We start from the raw sequence: 16,722 nt of genomic DNA, 5'->3' as shown, positions 1-16,722 counted from the left end.
TTCAACTTTTAGCGCACAGAGCTAAGAGGCTAAGATTCATTAGTTAGCTAGCTAGCAACAGCATGGTACTTCGGTGTGTCTTCGGGTGTTATGACACACCCACTTTTCAACGTTCAAATCAAATTCCTCCCAACGTTATGTCCCGCCTGTCTTTCCTGTTTCACTCGGAAATACGTCACGATACGGAAGTTAGATACTCTCGAAATGCCGTTTCATCTCGACTTTAAGGGGGAATCCTACAACAACCAGAATGCATTGCGCGCGTCACTGACTCTAATGGTGTGTTCACGGCCAATGTAGCACCAAAGACAAAGTTAGCAGAGACAAAGTAGCATTATATCTCTTTACTGAGGCTTATTTTCATTTACAAAACGTTTTTCCTCATCGAGTCTGGATAAATCGTACCCGTACTAGTTTTCTTCCAAATATATTGATATTTTAAAGTATTTAGTAGTATGATATTTTAGTGTCTGCTTTTCCCTATCGCTAGTGTAGCATGGGACGGGAGTGTTTTGGGAGACCCACATTTTACCGTCTTTGAAGGCACCACTACAGAAAATGCGGAAGCGTAGCTTGTAGTCTAAGGCCGATCTCCAAAGTCTTTTTTTTTTTTTTTTGCCGGCAAATGAGTGGGGAGCTCTGGGTGCAGACAAAATGGAGGGTTGGAAGTTAAACATTGTTCATTTGCATATACTATCCATATTGTAATGATACAATGCTGGTTGAAAATCGGCGAAGTTGCCCTTTAATGCTAAACTGCTGTCAATTTACAGTTGCTCAGCTTTCAAAATGTCGCTCCATGACTTTTCCTAGACCTACTTTCTGTACTGTTGCCCCACCTATCCCACTCTCCCACATGTAGAACCTGCATAATATGAGTAGACATCAAAATGTTTTAGATAGAATGTGCATTTTATTTTTTTGATCATATGTCCCGTCTCCATCCTTTTAGACAGTACACTGTGGTTGAGATTCTGGGCTGTTGGCACCTCTTTTTGTCCCTTCCCAGTGTTATTAAAAAGCTATTATTGTTGTTGTTGTTACTGATGATGATGATGATGATGATGATGCTCTATCAGTGCTTATGATTGTAGCAGAAACAGTAATTAAAGATTATTTTTCCAACTCAGGACTTCCCAAGCCGATGAATTGCCGAAGAATTGAGTTAAATTTGTCTTGGTCTCATGAAGTGGCAAAGAAGAACAAGAGGTCACTAATAACAGACTGACACACACACATCAAGTGTGACTCAAATTCAAATCTTCTGTGAGGGTTAATTGCAGTAAGAGGAGGTACAAACTTGCGAGATTTTATTTAGCACATTTACAATTTTCTCTGTTCACATTGAGTAAACTGCAATGAGGCAGTATTACACAGCAGAACGACTTTATTGATCCATTAGTTACAACAGCAAACAACGTTTTTAACAATTTTCAGCAGTTTTTCTTTACATCACTGTGAATATGCACACACACGTGCACATGCACACACATTTTACTTTCTTAGACACAAATTGTCTTCACAAGCAACACAAATATATTTTCAACAAATTTCACTGCTACTGATGTGTTTACTGATGCATGAATGGAGTGTTTCCTGCTTCATTCCAAGAAGGCGATTGATTAGTTATACAGGCATAGAGGGACGTTCCTATGCTGGAATGCAGAAAATCATAGGTGGTTCATTAATATTTCAATTTTTTATTATTATCCTTACTTAGCTATTTTTATCTTTCTTTCTTTCTTTCTTTCTTTCTTTCTTTCTTTCTTTCTTTCTTTTTAATGTCATTTTAGTAGACAAATTATGTATTTTTTGTGTTTTATGTGAAGCACATTGAATTTGCTTTGTGTGTGAAATGTGCTGTATAAATAAAGTTTGCCTTGCCTTGCATTAGACAGGAATGTACATAAAACGCAGCATGTTAAGTCAACAAAACAGCCTGAGAGGAAGATTGAGTCCAACAGTCTATTTCATTTCACAATACTAGAGCACAAAATTGACTTGCGTGTCACAGATGAAAATATATAGCATATTTTTCAACCACAAGCATTATCACACTAATATTTCATTGCTGATTGCCATGACGATGTATGGCTGAAAATGTTAGTTCTGCATTTGGAGGGATGTCTCTGTGTCGCATCATTGATTAGTGCCTCAGAAGTACAGTGTCTGTCAAAGATCATTAAGATGTCATCTTTAATCAAAGCACATTTTTCTTTATAAAGTTGTTGTGCTTCAATGGTACAGCCACTGAAAACATAAGAAATCAATTACAAGTTTAGTAATTATTATTTTCTTTTATTTTTTAAAAGTTCATAATGTATTGTCAAGAAACAAGGCAAAAGAGAACTCTGATAGTATGATGGTTGTTTCCTCCTCAGCTTCAAATCACATCACTTCTACTGGGAATTTGTGCCTTTCTCAATGGGATAAGAACACTTGTAAAACTACAATCAAATTGTCTCCTAACTGTGTTTGGGCATGGTACATTCGGGCTATTTTTCCCTTTCAGATGGTCCAAAACCCAAACTGGACTTAGTATTTTTCACATTCAGACTGGACTTTATATTTTTCACATTCAGAGTGGACTTGAGAGGTGAGGTGTGAGGTGCCATGTTAGAGCTGCTCACCAAACTGTCTCTGTTTGTCTTTCCATGCAAAATATATTCTTTAAATAATTCACCAACATGTTTCAAATAAGAGTTAGCCGAGATGCAGTGACAGTAAATGGCAGAAAAAGAAACTTGATAAATACAAAGATGACCAGCTGGTGAGAACACAATAATAACCACACATAATAATCTGCACAAATGCACACATTTGCATGTGTGCTAGGGCTTGCATGCACACACAGTTCGCCTCCATTCATTGTCAATAAGAAACAAGTAACCGCCTGCACATGGCGGGATAGGTGTTGACGTGAATCAGGCCCGTGATGCGATGGGAAAAGTTGGAAAAGTGTATTACTATGCAAATGAGCACAATGGTTTGTGGCAGGAGAACCAGTCACATTCGGGCAAAAATCTACTGTAGTTCATAAGATCGTCCCGGTCATTAATTTTTCGTTCCCAGTTCCTCTTCGTCTTTGAATGGAAGGTGAAGAGAATTATCATGGCTGTGTCAGGACGTCCTGAATTATATGACCCATCTCTGTCAGCTTATAAAGATCTGGACAAACAAAACAGTGCATGGAGGAAAGTGGCAGAGATTGCAGGTGTTGCTGGTGTGAAACGTTACCTGAAGTACTTTGGCTGCTAATGTAAGCTCTGCTAGGCTAAACAAAGTAGTGTTAGCTAGCTAACCTACCTGCCCCAGCACATCCAAATAGCTGTAACCGTTTAGCTAGCTTGCTCGCTAGTGTAAAGCATCATTTCAAGATTGCATTTTCCAGACATATTACTATGGATTTATTGGGGGAAATTAAATTAAGAAAATGATCAAATACAAATTAGGTCTACATAACTAATGTTAAACAAACTGAGAATTTGCTCTGGTGCTTGACCGCAGAACACACCCAGGAAAGTGGCCAAAAGCAAAGGCTTATGGTAGGGAAAAGTGATGCAAAGTGGTTATATTTGGTCTGCATGTGCTGTTGGAACAAAGCACACAAAGACCCAAATATTAGTTGAAACGGCTAAAAACATGAATACAGTGTAAAATTGACCAAACTGGCAAAATTAGCTTGTGCTCACAGCAGGTACTGGGAACTGTGAGAAACTTTCATTATTTATTACCAAATCAGTCACTACATAACTACAGAAACTACACAACAGCTAATTGACAGCAGTGTGAGTATGATGAGGGAGATTAGGCTCCCACCCAGACACTGAATTGGCCAATGGATCAGCGTGAGCATAATTCAATTCACAGCATGGTAAATCAGCAGCAGGTAAATCAGCACATTCTCACTGAGAAAAAGAATCTGTCCTCAAAGGCAGGATGGTAAACAAAAAAACTGACTAGTTATGGAAACCCTGTGGTGAGCAGATCCTGTACAGATACTGTATGTGCTACATTTTTTTCACAGTTATTTTCTCAGGGTTTCTGGCCTGTTAATGAATTTGCCTGCTAGTCATGCAGACGTGTGAATACTGTCATATTTCATTAAAAAAAACACAAAAAAAAACAAGCATAAGGACCAGAAACTTATGTAAGGACATTGATATTAGTGCATATTTGCCTTCATTTTTGTGCCAGTTTTATAGTGGTATTGGTATATAATTACATAGATATTATTGGTCCTTTTTACCAAAAGTGGTAATTTCAATGCAAATTGAGGTTGGTGATAAAAGGCTGAACAATCCTATTCATAATCCAGGGTTGGACTCAATTCATGAATTAACTCATTAATTCCAATTCAACTGAGGAATTGGAATTGGAATTTGTGAAAGTAAAATTCTGTGAAATTCCATGTTTATTTAGTTTTTTTTCTTAACACATATCTGAGATTACACATAGTGTTATATATTATCAATACTGAATATCAGAAAATGTTAAAGGTTCCTCTCAGGTGGTATTTGATGCATAACATGTAATCGTAATACATACATTATGATTGAATGTGTTTGATTTGTTTAACTGTCTTTTATTTGATTCATAATGTTTGATTACCTCCGCTAAGGAGGCCTGTGTCTGTGTCTGTCCGTCGGTCTGTTAGCAGGATATCTCAAAACATTGGGCACGGATTTGCACAAAACTTGTTATGAAGGTTGGTTATGGGCCAAGGAAGAATTGATCAACTTTTCATGTCGATTGGCCAAAAGGGGGCGTGGTGGTGGGCGTGGCATATCACCAAAAGGTGCATAACCTGCCTTGCGGGGTGTTGTTGGCCTTGGCGGAGGTCTGTGCTCTACTGAGCACATTTTCTAGTTTTCTTTGCTTTTGCTTTAGTGCTTTGAGATTTGCCCCTGCAAATGAGAGGCACTATATAAATGGAATTCATTGTTATTATTATCCTTTGTGCTCTTGACAATATTCTGACAGCAACCATGTTAATAATAATAATTTGCAATTCCAAAATGAAAATACAAGGCTGAGGCTTGACATACCATGAGTCAAATGTCTGAGTGTCAGCTGAAAGAGAGTTGGCAGTGTGAAAGGAGAGGGAGTTGGATGACACCATGAAGAAATCATTTTATGATTTACAGTTTCTTTCAGGAACCTACATTAGAGTCGCCACTGCAATTACATTTCCTTATTTTCATGCCATCAGAACAAATAATCTCCTCGCAGTAATAACGCATCTTGTTCCCCCGCCATTCAAATCCTGTACTGGCCCAGCCATACATCTCTGTAATCCTCAGATTTCTTATCTTCGGAACATAAGAAAATCCCAAAACAGGATCAGCAATCCCAAAGACTGATGTTAACCCCATCGCATTGTGGTCGCTGTTAGTGTTTTCCAGTTAGCTCTCAGCCACGATGGGCTCCACTGAGAGAATGTCAGTTCTGCCCGAGAGCGCCCGCCTGGCGGTGAACAGCACGTGTGTGTCTCTCAGGGCGTGGGGCGGGTTGGAGGAGGCGTGGCTGTGCTGCGAGGAGGAGTGGCTCGGGTGCGCGGAGGGGCGGCTCGGCCTGGACGGCTCGCGCTTGTCGGGCCAGGCCGGCCTGCGGCAGGGGGCGCAGGCGGCTGCGGCGCACTGCTCCGGCTCCAGCCCCACCCCCGCCCTCCGCCTCCTCCTGCACACGCCCAGCAGCAGCCGGAGCTCCTGGCGGAAAGCGGGGTTCAGGCAGCAGTAGATGAAGGGGTTGTAGCACGTGGAGCTCATCGCCAGCCAGTGAAAGCAGAAGTACAGGACGTTGGAGGAGTGAATGGCCTGGCTGGACAGCAGCACCACGTAGCAGTTGAGGGGGAACCAGCAGACGGCAAACACCCCCACCACCAGGAGCAGCATGGCCAATGTCCGCCGGCGCTTTCTCCTCTGGGTGGCGTACTGGGCCGTGGTGGTGTCGCCGATGGCGTTGCGGCGCCACAGGCGGCGGGCCACTGTGGTGTAGGCGGCGGTGATGATGAGGAGCGGCAGCACGTAGAGCAGGACGAAGGTCAGGAGGTCGATGTACTGCCAGTAGACTTCCGACGGCTCCGGGAAGTCTGGGACACACAGGCTGCGCTCCTTCTCCTTACTGTGGGGGGGCAAAGGGGAAGAAAAAGAGAGCAAGAGAGAGGGAGACAGAAGTTAGTGAATAGAGTAAAAGAGGGGTTAGGGTGAGAAAGTGAGGAGAAAACAAGTGAGTTGAAAGAAACGAGAGGGAGAAATGAGGGAGAGATAGGGACATGAAGGGTAAGAATATGGTTATATGAGGAGAAAGGATAGAAGGGAAGGAGAAACAGAAAGAGTAGATAGATGGGAGGCAGTGAGAGGCTGAGCAAGCTTATGAATAATCTGATGTTCCTGTAGAGAAAAGGTTTACATAATACTGAGTGATGAGGGAGAGAGACGGGTTGGAGGTTAGGAGGGAGAAGGAGGTTGAGTGAGACCAGACTGGAAAGAGACTGGAAATGAAGATAGACAAAGGAAAGGAAGTATAAAATTTAAAGATTTTGAAGAAGAATGTCACTCCACATTTTAGAATAATAGTAAAGACATCAAAAATAAGAAATAACACAAAGAAATTAATTTATAGGCATCAACTTCACTATTTATATTTGTCTAGAAACCAATTAAAAGCATTTAAGCATGAGCCTTAAGATCAAAATGGCTTTAAGATAATGAAAAACATAATACATTCAATCAGGTGTGTCTTTTGACTGGTGTGTGTGTGTGTGTGTGTGTGTGTGTGTGTGTGTGTGTGTGTGTGTGTCATCACACCTGTATGTGAAAGTCAGGAGTTTTTGGTAGATAGCATGTGGGAGAGAGAAGCAGCTGGCCATAATCCAGATGACAGCCACCCAAACACCACCTTGCACCGGGGACATGCGCGGTCTCAAAGGATGTAAAATCACCTGAGAGAAATCACATCACCACACGCAGATCATTAGGTCAGCACAAACACATAAACACACACACACTCGGGATCAATACATAATCCCTCCAGGTCTAGGGGATCAGGGATTTGGAATGAAATGTCGACATCTCCATTTTCTGTTCGTATATTTACCGTTGCCCATTGTGAAACGTTTAAAAAAAGAAAATGGAAAAGAGAATGGCTCACAGCCAATTACAAGTCCAACAGTGTTAGGGCAAGCACATGGCCTTAGAGTCAGTGAATCTGCAGCAGAGGCTTGGGATGGGACAATATGTCACTGAAAGCAATTTCACAAAGTTAAAAATGGACTGCAGCCTTGACGTGACAAGTCTATCTTCCTCACTTCCTTCATCACAGAAACAAAGGACTCGGAATAAAAGATTAATTAATTCAACCAGCTTCTTTTACAGCTGAATCAAAAGGAAAATTAGAGTCAGTGGTATTATTTGGCAACAAACTCTTACTCTATGTTTTCAACTGGACTAAAAACAGCAATCCCTTCTTCAATCGCTACTCCTAATGACTTGTTTTGGAGGGATATAGGCTATGGGAATTATATAGGAAGCCAAAGGAAGGTAAAGTTGTTCCACAGTGTTACAGAAGGATGGCGCTGCCCATGGTGCTGAACCATCAACTATGGCTTTTCGTAGGCAGGCTATAAAACAAGATCACAGCTTTCAACCTGCACAGTATCCTTAAATTCAGTGACATTCCCCTTTAAATGACCGTGGGTGAGAACAGGGGTTTCCCAAACTTGGGACCGGGGTGTCTCCAGCAAAATGAGAACTAGTTTATTTCACTGATATTTCAGAAATCAGAAATTAGCACAATTAGAGAATCTATAAGAATGGCTGTTTCACTCACTGTTATCACCCCAGCATAGACAGACAGCCAAAATCTTGTCAAATGGGCAACAAAACCTTATCAGTTAGGGGTCTATGGTGGGGATGTAGTGGATGTTGAACCCACCTAACTCATTTTATTTGCAGAATAGAGTAAATCGAGTAGGAACATCTTCCTGATATTGAGTTGCAGCCCCTTTTGTACAATCCACATCTCAAGTTTCTGAAACCTCTCACCTGCTTCTCTTTATCATCTCCTTTGTGATTGGTATAGATTTAACAAGGGAAATCCATAATGACTACCTGGATTCACCTCATCAGTGTACTTCATGAAAAGACCGGCGCTGTGGTCGAATAGTCTTTTGTCCTTAGTACTTAGTACTTAGTACCATCCCCTCTCTCCCATTTTTTCTGCCTCTTTTCAACATTGACTGTGTAATGCAACAGAAATGCCATAAAAACAGTCTTTCTAAAGGCACTTTACCATGCTAGAGGGGTCCAGCAGTATGATGCTGCCCTGCTGAGAGGTTTTTGAAAACCTGCTTTAAAAAACTCTTTTCTTGCTTGCTTTGTACAGTGGCAACACTTTAATGGGAGAAAACAAAAATGAGAGGTCAGGAACAAAATTCCTGACCTCCCACTGAGAAAAGAAAATTACAGGTTCAAAATGAAACGCATCATGAAAATTAACTACTTTGAAATATCAAATAAGAAACTATCAAAGTCTCTTTGTTAAAGATAGATTCCATTTCCATTTTCCAGAGGATAAGATAAAATATGCTTCCATACAAGACAAGAAAGGACTCAACCAGTATTAGTATTTCTAGATTATGTCCCTAAGGTTGATACAAAATAGCTAGAGTTGGTATTCAGTGATTGAAACGTCCACTTTCATCCACATGTTGCACTGTTCTATCAATAAGAGTAAAGGCTCAAGAATTCCAGTAAAACTGTGCTAAGCTGCTGGAAGTGCAGAGGCATTTTGAGAATCACTTTATTGACAGTTTGGCGTGTGATATTTTAAAAAAAAGATTCAGCTAGGTTCAAAATTGTGTTTCAACACCCTGATAGTTCTCATACAGTTTGGCATCTCTCACAATTTTCTGTTTTTTTTTTTGTTTTGTTTGTTTTTTCAAAGGAGCTACATCTGCACACACTGGATAAGAGAAGGAGAGTGCGGTTTTATAGAGGATGAAAACATTCACATGACCTTGCTCACTGATGGTCAATGTAAGCTGTTGAATAGCGGTAAGGTGTGTGCCCCGGGGTTGAGTCGCCTACATATGGAAGTGAGCCCCCCCGTTCCGCTCCCAGCCCCAGATCCACAGCTCCCAGCCCCAGTCCCACAGCTCCCAGCCCCTGATCCACAGCTCCCAGCCCCAGTCCCACAGCTCCCAGCCCCACAGCTCCCAGCCCCAGTCCCACAGCTCCCAGCCCCTGATCCACAGCTCCTAGCCCCAGTCCCACAGCTCCCACCCCCTGATCCACAGCTCCCAGCCCCAGTCCAAAACATTCACATGACCTTGCTCACTGATGGTCAATGTAAGCTGTTGAATAGCGGTAAGGTGTGTGCCCCGGGGTTGAGTCGCCTACATATGGAAGTGAGCCCCCCCGTTCCGCTCCCAGCCCCAGATCCACAGCTCCCAGCCCCAGTCCCACAGCTCCCAGCCCCTGATCCACAGCTCCCAGCCCCAGTCCCACAGCTCCCAGCCCCACAGCTCCCAGCCCCAGTCCCACAGCTCCCAGCCCCTGATCCACAGCTCCTAGCCCCAGTCCCACAGCTCCCAGCCCCTGATCCACAGCTCCCAGCCCCAGTCCCACAGCCTCCCTGCAGACGGACAGCGGAGCTCCAGCCTACCTGCCGGCGGTCCAGAGCGATGGCAGTGAGCGTGAGAGTGGAGACGTGCAGGGAGCAGTACTGCACGAAGCGGCTGATGTGGCACATACCCCTCCCAAACACCCAGGTGCTGTTCACGAAGCGGACCTGAGGGAACACACACACGTGCACACATAGGACATGTTCACTATCAATTTTCTAACCTAGTCCATCAAGCAAAGACAGAATGTCATTAAGAAGAAAATTTTAATAGCGCTGAGGTATGGGATAACTGATAGCCTTGGCAACATTTCAGACAATAATTTTTAAGTAGGCTAGGCTATTTACAGCAATGTTTACGCCGTCATATGCCTACAGCTAAATATTTCATTGGCTGTCGGAATAATACACATTTTAGGCTACTTAATTTTACCTTTGCAAACTGTTTACCAACCAGAGAAAGAGACTAAATTGATTTTCTTCTTTTTTTTGCAAAGGTAGGCTGTCGAATTTTTGCCACTGAAAACACAGCTGTCAAAAAAAGTCTTGATGCGCGCACATCAGACAAATCTCCCCACTGCATCTAATTAAAACTATTAAAGAAATTAACTTCACTTCTTCAAAATGTTTTAATGCTTGTTTTTTTAAACCCATAAATAAAATGTTTTTGAGAGAGGTAGGCACATTTGAATATTTAACCAGCCTTAAGTGTGTGTGTGTGTGTGTGTGTGTGTGTGTTTGTGTGTTGTTCACTCACTCACGCACGCACGCACACACGCACACACACACACACACACACACGCACTTGCTCTCACCAGGGTGAACGGTGTATTGAGGACGGTGATGAGGATGTCGGCCACGGCCAGGTTCACTATGAACAGGCTGGTGGAGGACTGGGTGCGCTTGTTTTTCACCACCACATGACACACCAGGGTGTTCCCGAACAGCGAGATCACGATGATGAAGGAGTACGCGGCCACCAGCAGCGCTTTGATGCTCCTGTCCTGCGACTCCCCGCCGTGCCGCTTACCGGCCAGAGAGCGCCAGTCGGCCAGCGTCCCCTCGTCAAAGTCCAGGATGAAGAAGCCCGATGTCCGGTTGCCCGCTCGAGCTGAAGCGTTGACGAGACGCTCCGTATCCAAAAGTATCTCCTCTCCCAAAAGTGAGGAGTCGTTCAGTGTCTGACCCGCCGCCGCCTCCTCTGCTGCTGCTGCTGCTGCTGCTGTCCCGTCTGGGCTGCCCAAAAGGGTGAAGAATAACCAAACGCACACAGCTCTCATTTTATTTTAATTATTAGTGTTGTTTTTTTTTTGTTGTTGTTTTTTTTTTAGAAAGGCACAAAAGTCCCTTAGTAAGACCCGGGGGCTCACTCCCCCGTGCCACTGAAGTGGAGTGGAGGGGAGAAGCGGCTCAACAAGTTGCTTAATGCAACACAGCAGTTTGTGGCTGCTGCTTTTAAACCCGTGCAGTCTCGTGTGTGAGAGACAGAGTGTGAGTGTGTGGATATATATATAGAGAGGGAGAGCGAGAGAGAGTGTGTGCCTGCTGAGAGAGAGAGAAAGCGAAGGGACAGAGAGAGTAGCCTATAGGAAGTTGTGCAGCTCCTGCGCCACATTCACACATTGAACACTGGCCCATGGGAGTCATTAGCATAATATAACACTCCTTCACATTGATAGATCCTTGAGGTGAGGAAATGAGCACTCTCTCTCTCTCTCTCTCTCTCTCTCTCTCTCTCTCTCTCTCTCTCTGTCTCTCTCTCTCACCTTTCCTTCCTTGCTTTCTCTGACAGAAATAGACGATTCAATTCACTTTGCTTTACTGGCATGAATGGTAATCAACCATTGTTGCCAAAGCAGCAGTCAACAATAACATGTAAAAGATAGATAATTAGATCTCTCTGTCTCTCGATCTCTCTCTCTCCCCCCCCCCCCCCCCCCCCCCCCCCCCCTCATTTGTTAGCAGACTACAAATAACCTGGCTGCCTCTGTTCTCTGGCATAAGTTTTGTGTGCTGGAGCCCCCGAGAGGCCTCTTACAGGAGCTGCAGAGGAGGCTGGTCAATTTTTTTTATTTCATTTTTTTGGTCAGGTCAGCACTGGACTAAAGCGGCAGTTCAGTACCTCCCACTACAGGAGGGAGGGCATCTTCTGGTGGATTACAAGGTGGGGTTTGTTCTTTCCGGCCACAAGCGGCACGGAGACTATTGTTTCATCCTGATATCTCCTGGAGGGGTGTGGCCATGGCCCTGTTAAGGAAGGCGGGTGGCCTTGAGTGCAACAGGCAGCTATTTCTCCTGAGTCTTGGGGAAGTGGCTTTAATGACAACAACACCGCAGTAAAACCGCAGTAGAGCTGGCAGCAGAGATCGACGTGGGGATGGCGTTCAGTCCTTACAGCGAGGCTGGCCGGGTTCACCTGGAACTTTCCACCTTGCAGCTGTTGCTGCGGCTGGTGAGCTTTCTGCTGGGGGGGGGGGGGGGGACTGCATCCTCTCTGCAGATGGGAGCGATGAGGCGAGTGGGGAAGAGAGCGCTGTATGCAGTGTCAGTGAGGGTCACCCAGCAGGCTGCTCTGAGGAGGTTTTAACCAGAAGGTCTCTGTGCAATATGCTTCTATATGATGATGATAAGGACCTTTTGTGCTGACCTCTGTGTGCGGAGGATGTGGTCGCACGTGCCTCAGCTGGACTCTGAGCAGAGGACTGCCTCGGACTCGGCATCGACAGGCTGCCTACTGCCTTTCAGAAGCACCTCTGGGGTCGCTCGGGGCTGACCTCACTGTTAGACATTTTATTGTATTTTTGCAGTAAATTACTGGCAACACTGTTGCCAGTAAGTTACTGTAATTACCGGTCTACAGTACCTTTACTGTTATGATGTTTTACAGTAAAACAGCTTTACTGTAAGTGCGTTTTACAGTTAGACAGTCTTACCGTGAGTGTGCTTTACAGTATAACTGCTCTACTGTAAATGTGGTTTATAGTATGATACTGTAATTGTCTTTTATAGTACGATACTGTAATTGTGTTTTACAGCATAACACATTAATATTGCAGAGTATTACTGCAAATTTAAACAGGTTTACTGTATTTAATATAAGAATATTTTACTATAAACAATTACATTTCATAAAAGAAGTATTAGTCCGAGTACAGTAAATAAAACAGGTATTTATTGTCAACAGATTTGTACAAATTAAATCCATTTAAGTATTCTCAATGGCATAAAGAACAATGTCACAAAACAATGAACAATATAGGGCACTATACAAAAACAAAACCATAGACAATAAAAAACACTACAGGACACGACAAATTTTGTACAACACACACATGCACCAACATGAGCACATGTGCATCATTTAAGTGCCAGCCATAAAGTAGCAAAAGGCTGACTTGTAAAAACGTAGAACTGTATATATGGATCATTTAATTTGAATATGAATTGTATTTCATTCAAAACAGGCATCTGAATGCATCTGGACACAGTGTGTAGCATAAAAATCTCTTCATAACTTTTTGGATTTTTTGTACACTGTACAACAACAGAACAACAAAAAATCGGGCACTACAAATTTTATACAACACATATACATCAACATGAACACGTGTATCATTTAAATGCCAAACAGCCACAAACCAGCAAAGGCTGTATTGTCAGAAAGCATTAACAGTACGTAGCTTAAATATGCGCTGTAAAAGGACACATTATTTGCAAAAGAGAATACGTTACAATATTAATGCTAGTGTGATAGTGTATGGTAAGCGTTCATATCAAGAAATATTGTTATATCAATTATATGTCCCACCTAAATAGACTTTTTTTCCATTCTTGTATTTTTTTTCCTTTCAAAAAGTTTAAGTGACACATAGTTGAGTAAAAGAGACAGTTCAGGAATTGCAACAGTGGTGTGCTATACCATATAACACAATACCGGTATTTTAAGTTTTAGTTCCAAGCCATACAAAACATCAAATTTAGCCAAGTTAATTATTTTCTCAAAAGAAGATAACCTCTGTCCTTAGCCAATTTAAGGGCTTAACAGTTTTTACACAGTGAAAACAAATTCCCATCTTTCATCAAAAATAGGCATCTGTATTGTGTGTGTCAGTGAATTTGCAAGACCTGAGAGCTGAACCCTGTTAAGCATCACATTCACAGCCTATAGTGCTGGACAATCATACCCAGAGGATGAACAATGAGTAAACAAGGATGTCATGAAAAGAATAATGCAAGTTTGATTGGTTCTCTCATTGGAAAGGTTCTGATATTTGGTCCCGCAAATACCCAGTAAGAAGTCTTTACAGTAGTATATAAATGTACCTGCCCGACCGTCAACCACCACAAATAAGCCACACTCAAGCAGGAGGAAACACGGCAAGTTTATCCATGTCTTTTTTTTCCCAGTCTTTGCAAGATTGTGATTACAAGTCGATTAATGTACCTCACCGTTGTGTCGTCCACCACATCTGGATCTTCATCCATGGTGGGATGATGGTGGGATCCATCTTGTGGTAGCTGAGCTGTAAAGAAATAGAGGGACAATGTGAGACGTCATGAGATGGTCAGGGGGTTATCTACATGTTTAAATCAACAGGTAGGCTAACAAATTAAGTTGAAGTGAGGAGGAGAGGAGAGGAGAGGAGGAGAGGAAAGGAGAGGAGAGGAGAGGAAAGGAGACAAGGAGGAGAGAGGAGGAGAGAGGAGAGGAGGCGAGGAGAGGAGGCAAGGAGAGAGGAGAGGGGAGAGGACAGGAGACGAGAGGAGAGGAGGAGGAAAGGAGAGGAGAGGAGGAGAGGAAAGGAGAGGACAAGAGGAGAGAGGAGACAAGAGAGGAGATGAGGAGAGGAGACAAGAGTGGAGATGAGGAGAGGAGAGGAGACAAGGAGAAGAGAGGAGAGGAGAGAGGAGAGGACAGGAGACAAGGAGAGGAGATGAGGAGAGGAGAGGAGACGAGGAAAGGAGGAGAGGACAGGAGAGGAGGAGGAGAGTAGAGGAGAGGAGGAGGAGAGGAGAGGAGGAGGTTATAAATTTTAGTCATATTAAAAGGCCAGAGTAGAGCCAGAGCATGCAAGATAGGAGGCAAAGGAAACAAAATAATAAACAATTGAGAAAAATCTTACCTAGTTGGAAGTCCTCCATTCAAATTCAGTGAGTCGTTGGAGGAAGGTGGTGATCCGAGAGCTGATGCTTGCCACTTTTCTGTTTACAACACTTCCTGTCTTGCGGCTTGTACCGAGTTTGGCTGTGCATTTGGTACCCACATCTGGACTGATCCTCACAAAGAATCTTTTAACAGAAAACATGGCACTTGAATTTTAAAATTAAGACATACAGTACAGCAATCAGCTATATGGTTCTTCATCTGCAGTCAAACTGTCATTCATTTATTAGTTTTCATTCATAAATGGTTTATGGTGTAAAGTACTTACCTCTGTATCATCTCCAGCGTGGTGGATGCTGACTCCTGATACTCCAGGTTGAAGACATAATATGACCCAAAAAAGACAGCAAGGGCGCTGGCAAAGTCATGCAGCTGCTCAGGCTTGTAAAATACCTTCTCCTCCATACTGACCATCCACCGGGTTGCAGACATCAAACTATTTCCTAAAACAGACAAACCCTTGTCAGGCTAACTGTAGTGGGTAAAAGTACAGAATACCACAACAATGACATACATTTCTTAACTGATTCTGACCATAACACTAACACTAACCCTAAAAGACACTCAAACACTGAACTTATGGAAACATTTGTCTCTCCCCAAATCCACCAGAGGCAAATTTGGCGCCAAAAGTCAAGCTAAAACCTTTAACAATAGCACCTTAGCTAACGTTAATTCTGAACCTACTCAAAAAATAACACCAGAAAAGCCTTTCATGTTTTCCACCTTTCACCTCATTTACAGACCCCTATATACTATGTCAGAGATATTGGTTTTTTTTTTAAGTATATTAAATAATACACCACAGTTGGTAATGTAACGGTATTTTAGCAGGCTAACCAGCACTAGCAAGCTCAAAGCTATAGATTAACACTATGTTAGCTGCGTCTCTAAATTTCCAGACTCTAATTTTTGGCTTCAAATAGTTTTGAATAGATGTCTTTATACCAGTTGTCTTGTCTTGTGAAGAATTGAAGCAAGACGGATCTCGAACTATTAATTCACACTTTCATTTTCTCCCGTCTAGATTATTGCAATTCTCTCTACTCAAGCCTCAGTCAAGCTGCTCTAAATCGTTTACAGTTGGTTCAAAATGCAGTTGCCAGGCTATTAACTAGAACTAGCCGTAGGTCCCATATTATCCCTGTTCTTGTATCCCTCCACTGGCTTCCCGTAAAATACAGAATAAACTACAAGATCCTGTTGATAACATAAGGCCCTGCATGACCTTGCCCCCAGTTACATTTCTGATCTCCTCGTTCCTCATTCCACTTCTCGACCACTTCGTTCCTCAAATCTCGGCCTTTTATCCATCCCCCGCTCCAACTGCAAGACAAAAGGTGACCGCGCCTTTGCAGTTTTAGCCCCAACCCTCTGGAATCAACTTCCCCAATCTGTCAGATTTGCTGAATCTTTGGACTTTGGTTTTAAGCGGCTTCTAAAAACCCATCTTTATAGGCAAGCCTTTTTATAGATCTCTATCCCTGTCGTATGTTTTTGTTTGTTGTACTTTGGTCTGTTTCTCATTGTGCTGTGTTTTATATTGTAATTCATTTTGCTTTATTTTTTTTATTCGTTTATATTTTTCGTGTGTGTGTGTGAAGCACTTTGTAACTGTATGTTTTAAAAAGTGCAATATAAATAAAGCCTTACTTACTTACTCCCTTTCTCTCTCTCTCTTCCTCATTGTCTCTCTCCGTGTGCCTTGGACATACCTGAGTGGCTGCGTCAACAGGTAAAAAATGACATAAGCCAATTTTATATGTCTATGTCTGCAACAGTGTGTATGTGTGTGTGTGTGTGTGTGTGTGTGTGTGTGTGTGTGTGTGTGGCATTAGAGTTGGCTCCTATAGAACATTGTGTTGAATGATTCAGTCATTGAAATGACAGAGTTGACCATCTATTCTAGCACAGCAAGGAAAGGCCTGTTCAAG

At 42.8% G+C, this 16,722-nt stretch overlaps 1 protein-coding gene across 1 annotated transcript; it reads right to left on the bottom strand.

The window, feature by feature from the left end:
• Positions 1-5,405: 5,405 nt before the first annotated feature.
• Positions 5,406-15,193, bottom strand: gpr83 (G protein-coupled receptor 83). Its single transcript, XM_071911422.2, has 7 exons — positions 15,057-15,193; positions 14,861-14,913; positions 14,069-14,147; positions 10,440-10,860; positions 9,667-9,792; positions 6,810-6,943; positions 5,406-6,123 (listed from the first exon to the last, which is right to left on the bottom strand). The coding sequence occupies exons 1-7, from the start codon at positions 15,191-15,193 to the stop codon at positions 5,406-5,408; spliced, it is 1,668 nt and encodes a 555-aa protein (XP_071767523.2).
• Between the last annotated feature and the right edge of the window lie 1,529 nt (positions 15,194-16,722).

Source organism: Centroberyx gerrardi, chromosome 3 (assembly GCF_048128805.1).
Source record: "Centroberyx gerrardi isolate f3 chromosome 3, fCenGer3.hap1.cur.20231027, whole genome shotgun sequence".
Classification (NCBI taxonomy): Eukaryota; Metazoa; Chordata; class Actinopteri; order Beryciformes; family Berycidae; genus Centroberyx; species Centroberyx gerrardi.
Note: the sequence above shows the minus strand (reverse complement) of the source record. Positions and strands in the feature narration are given on the sequence as shown.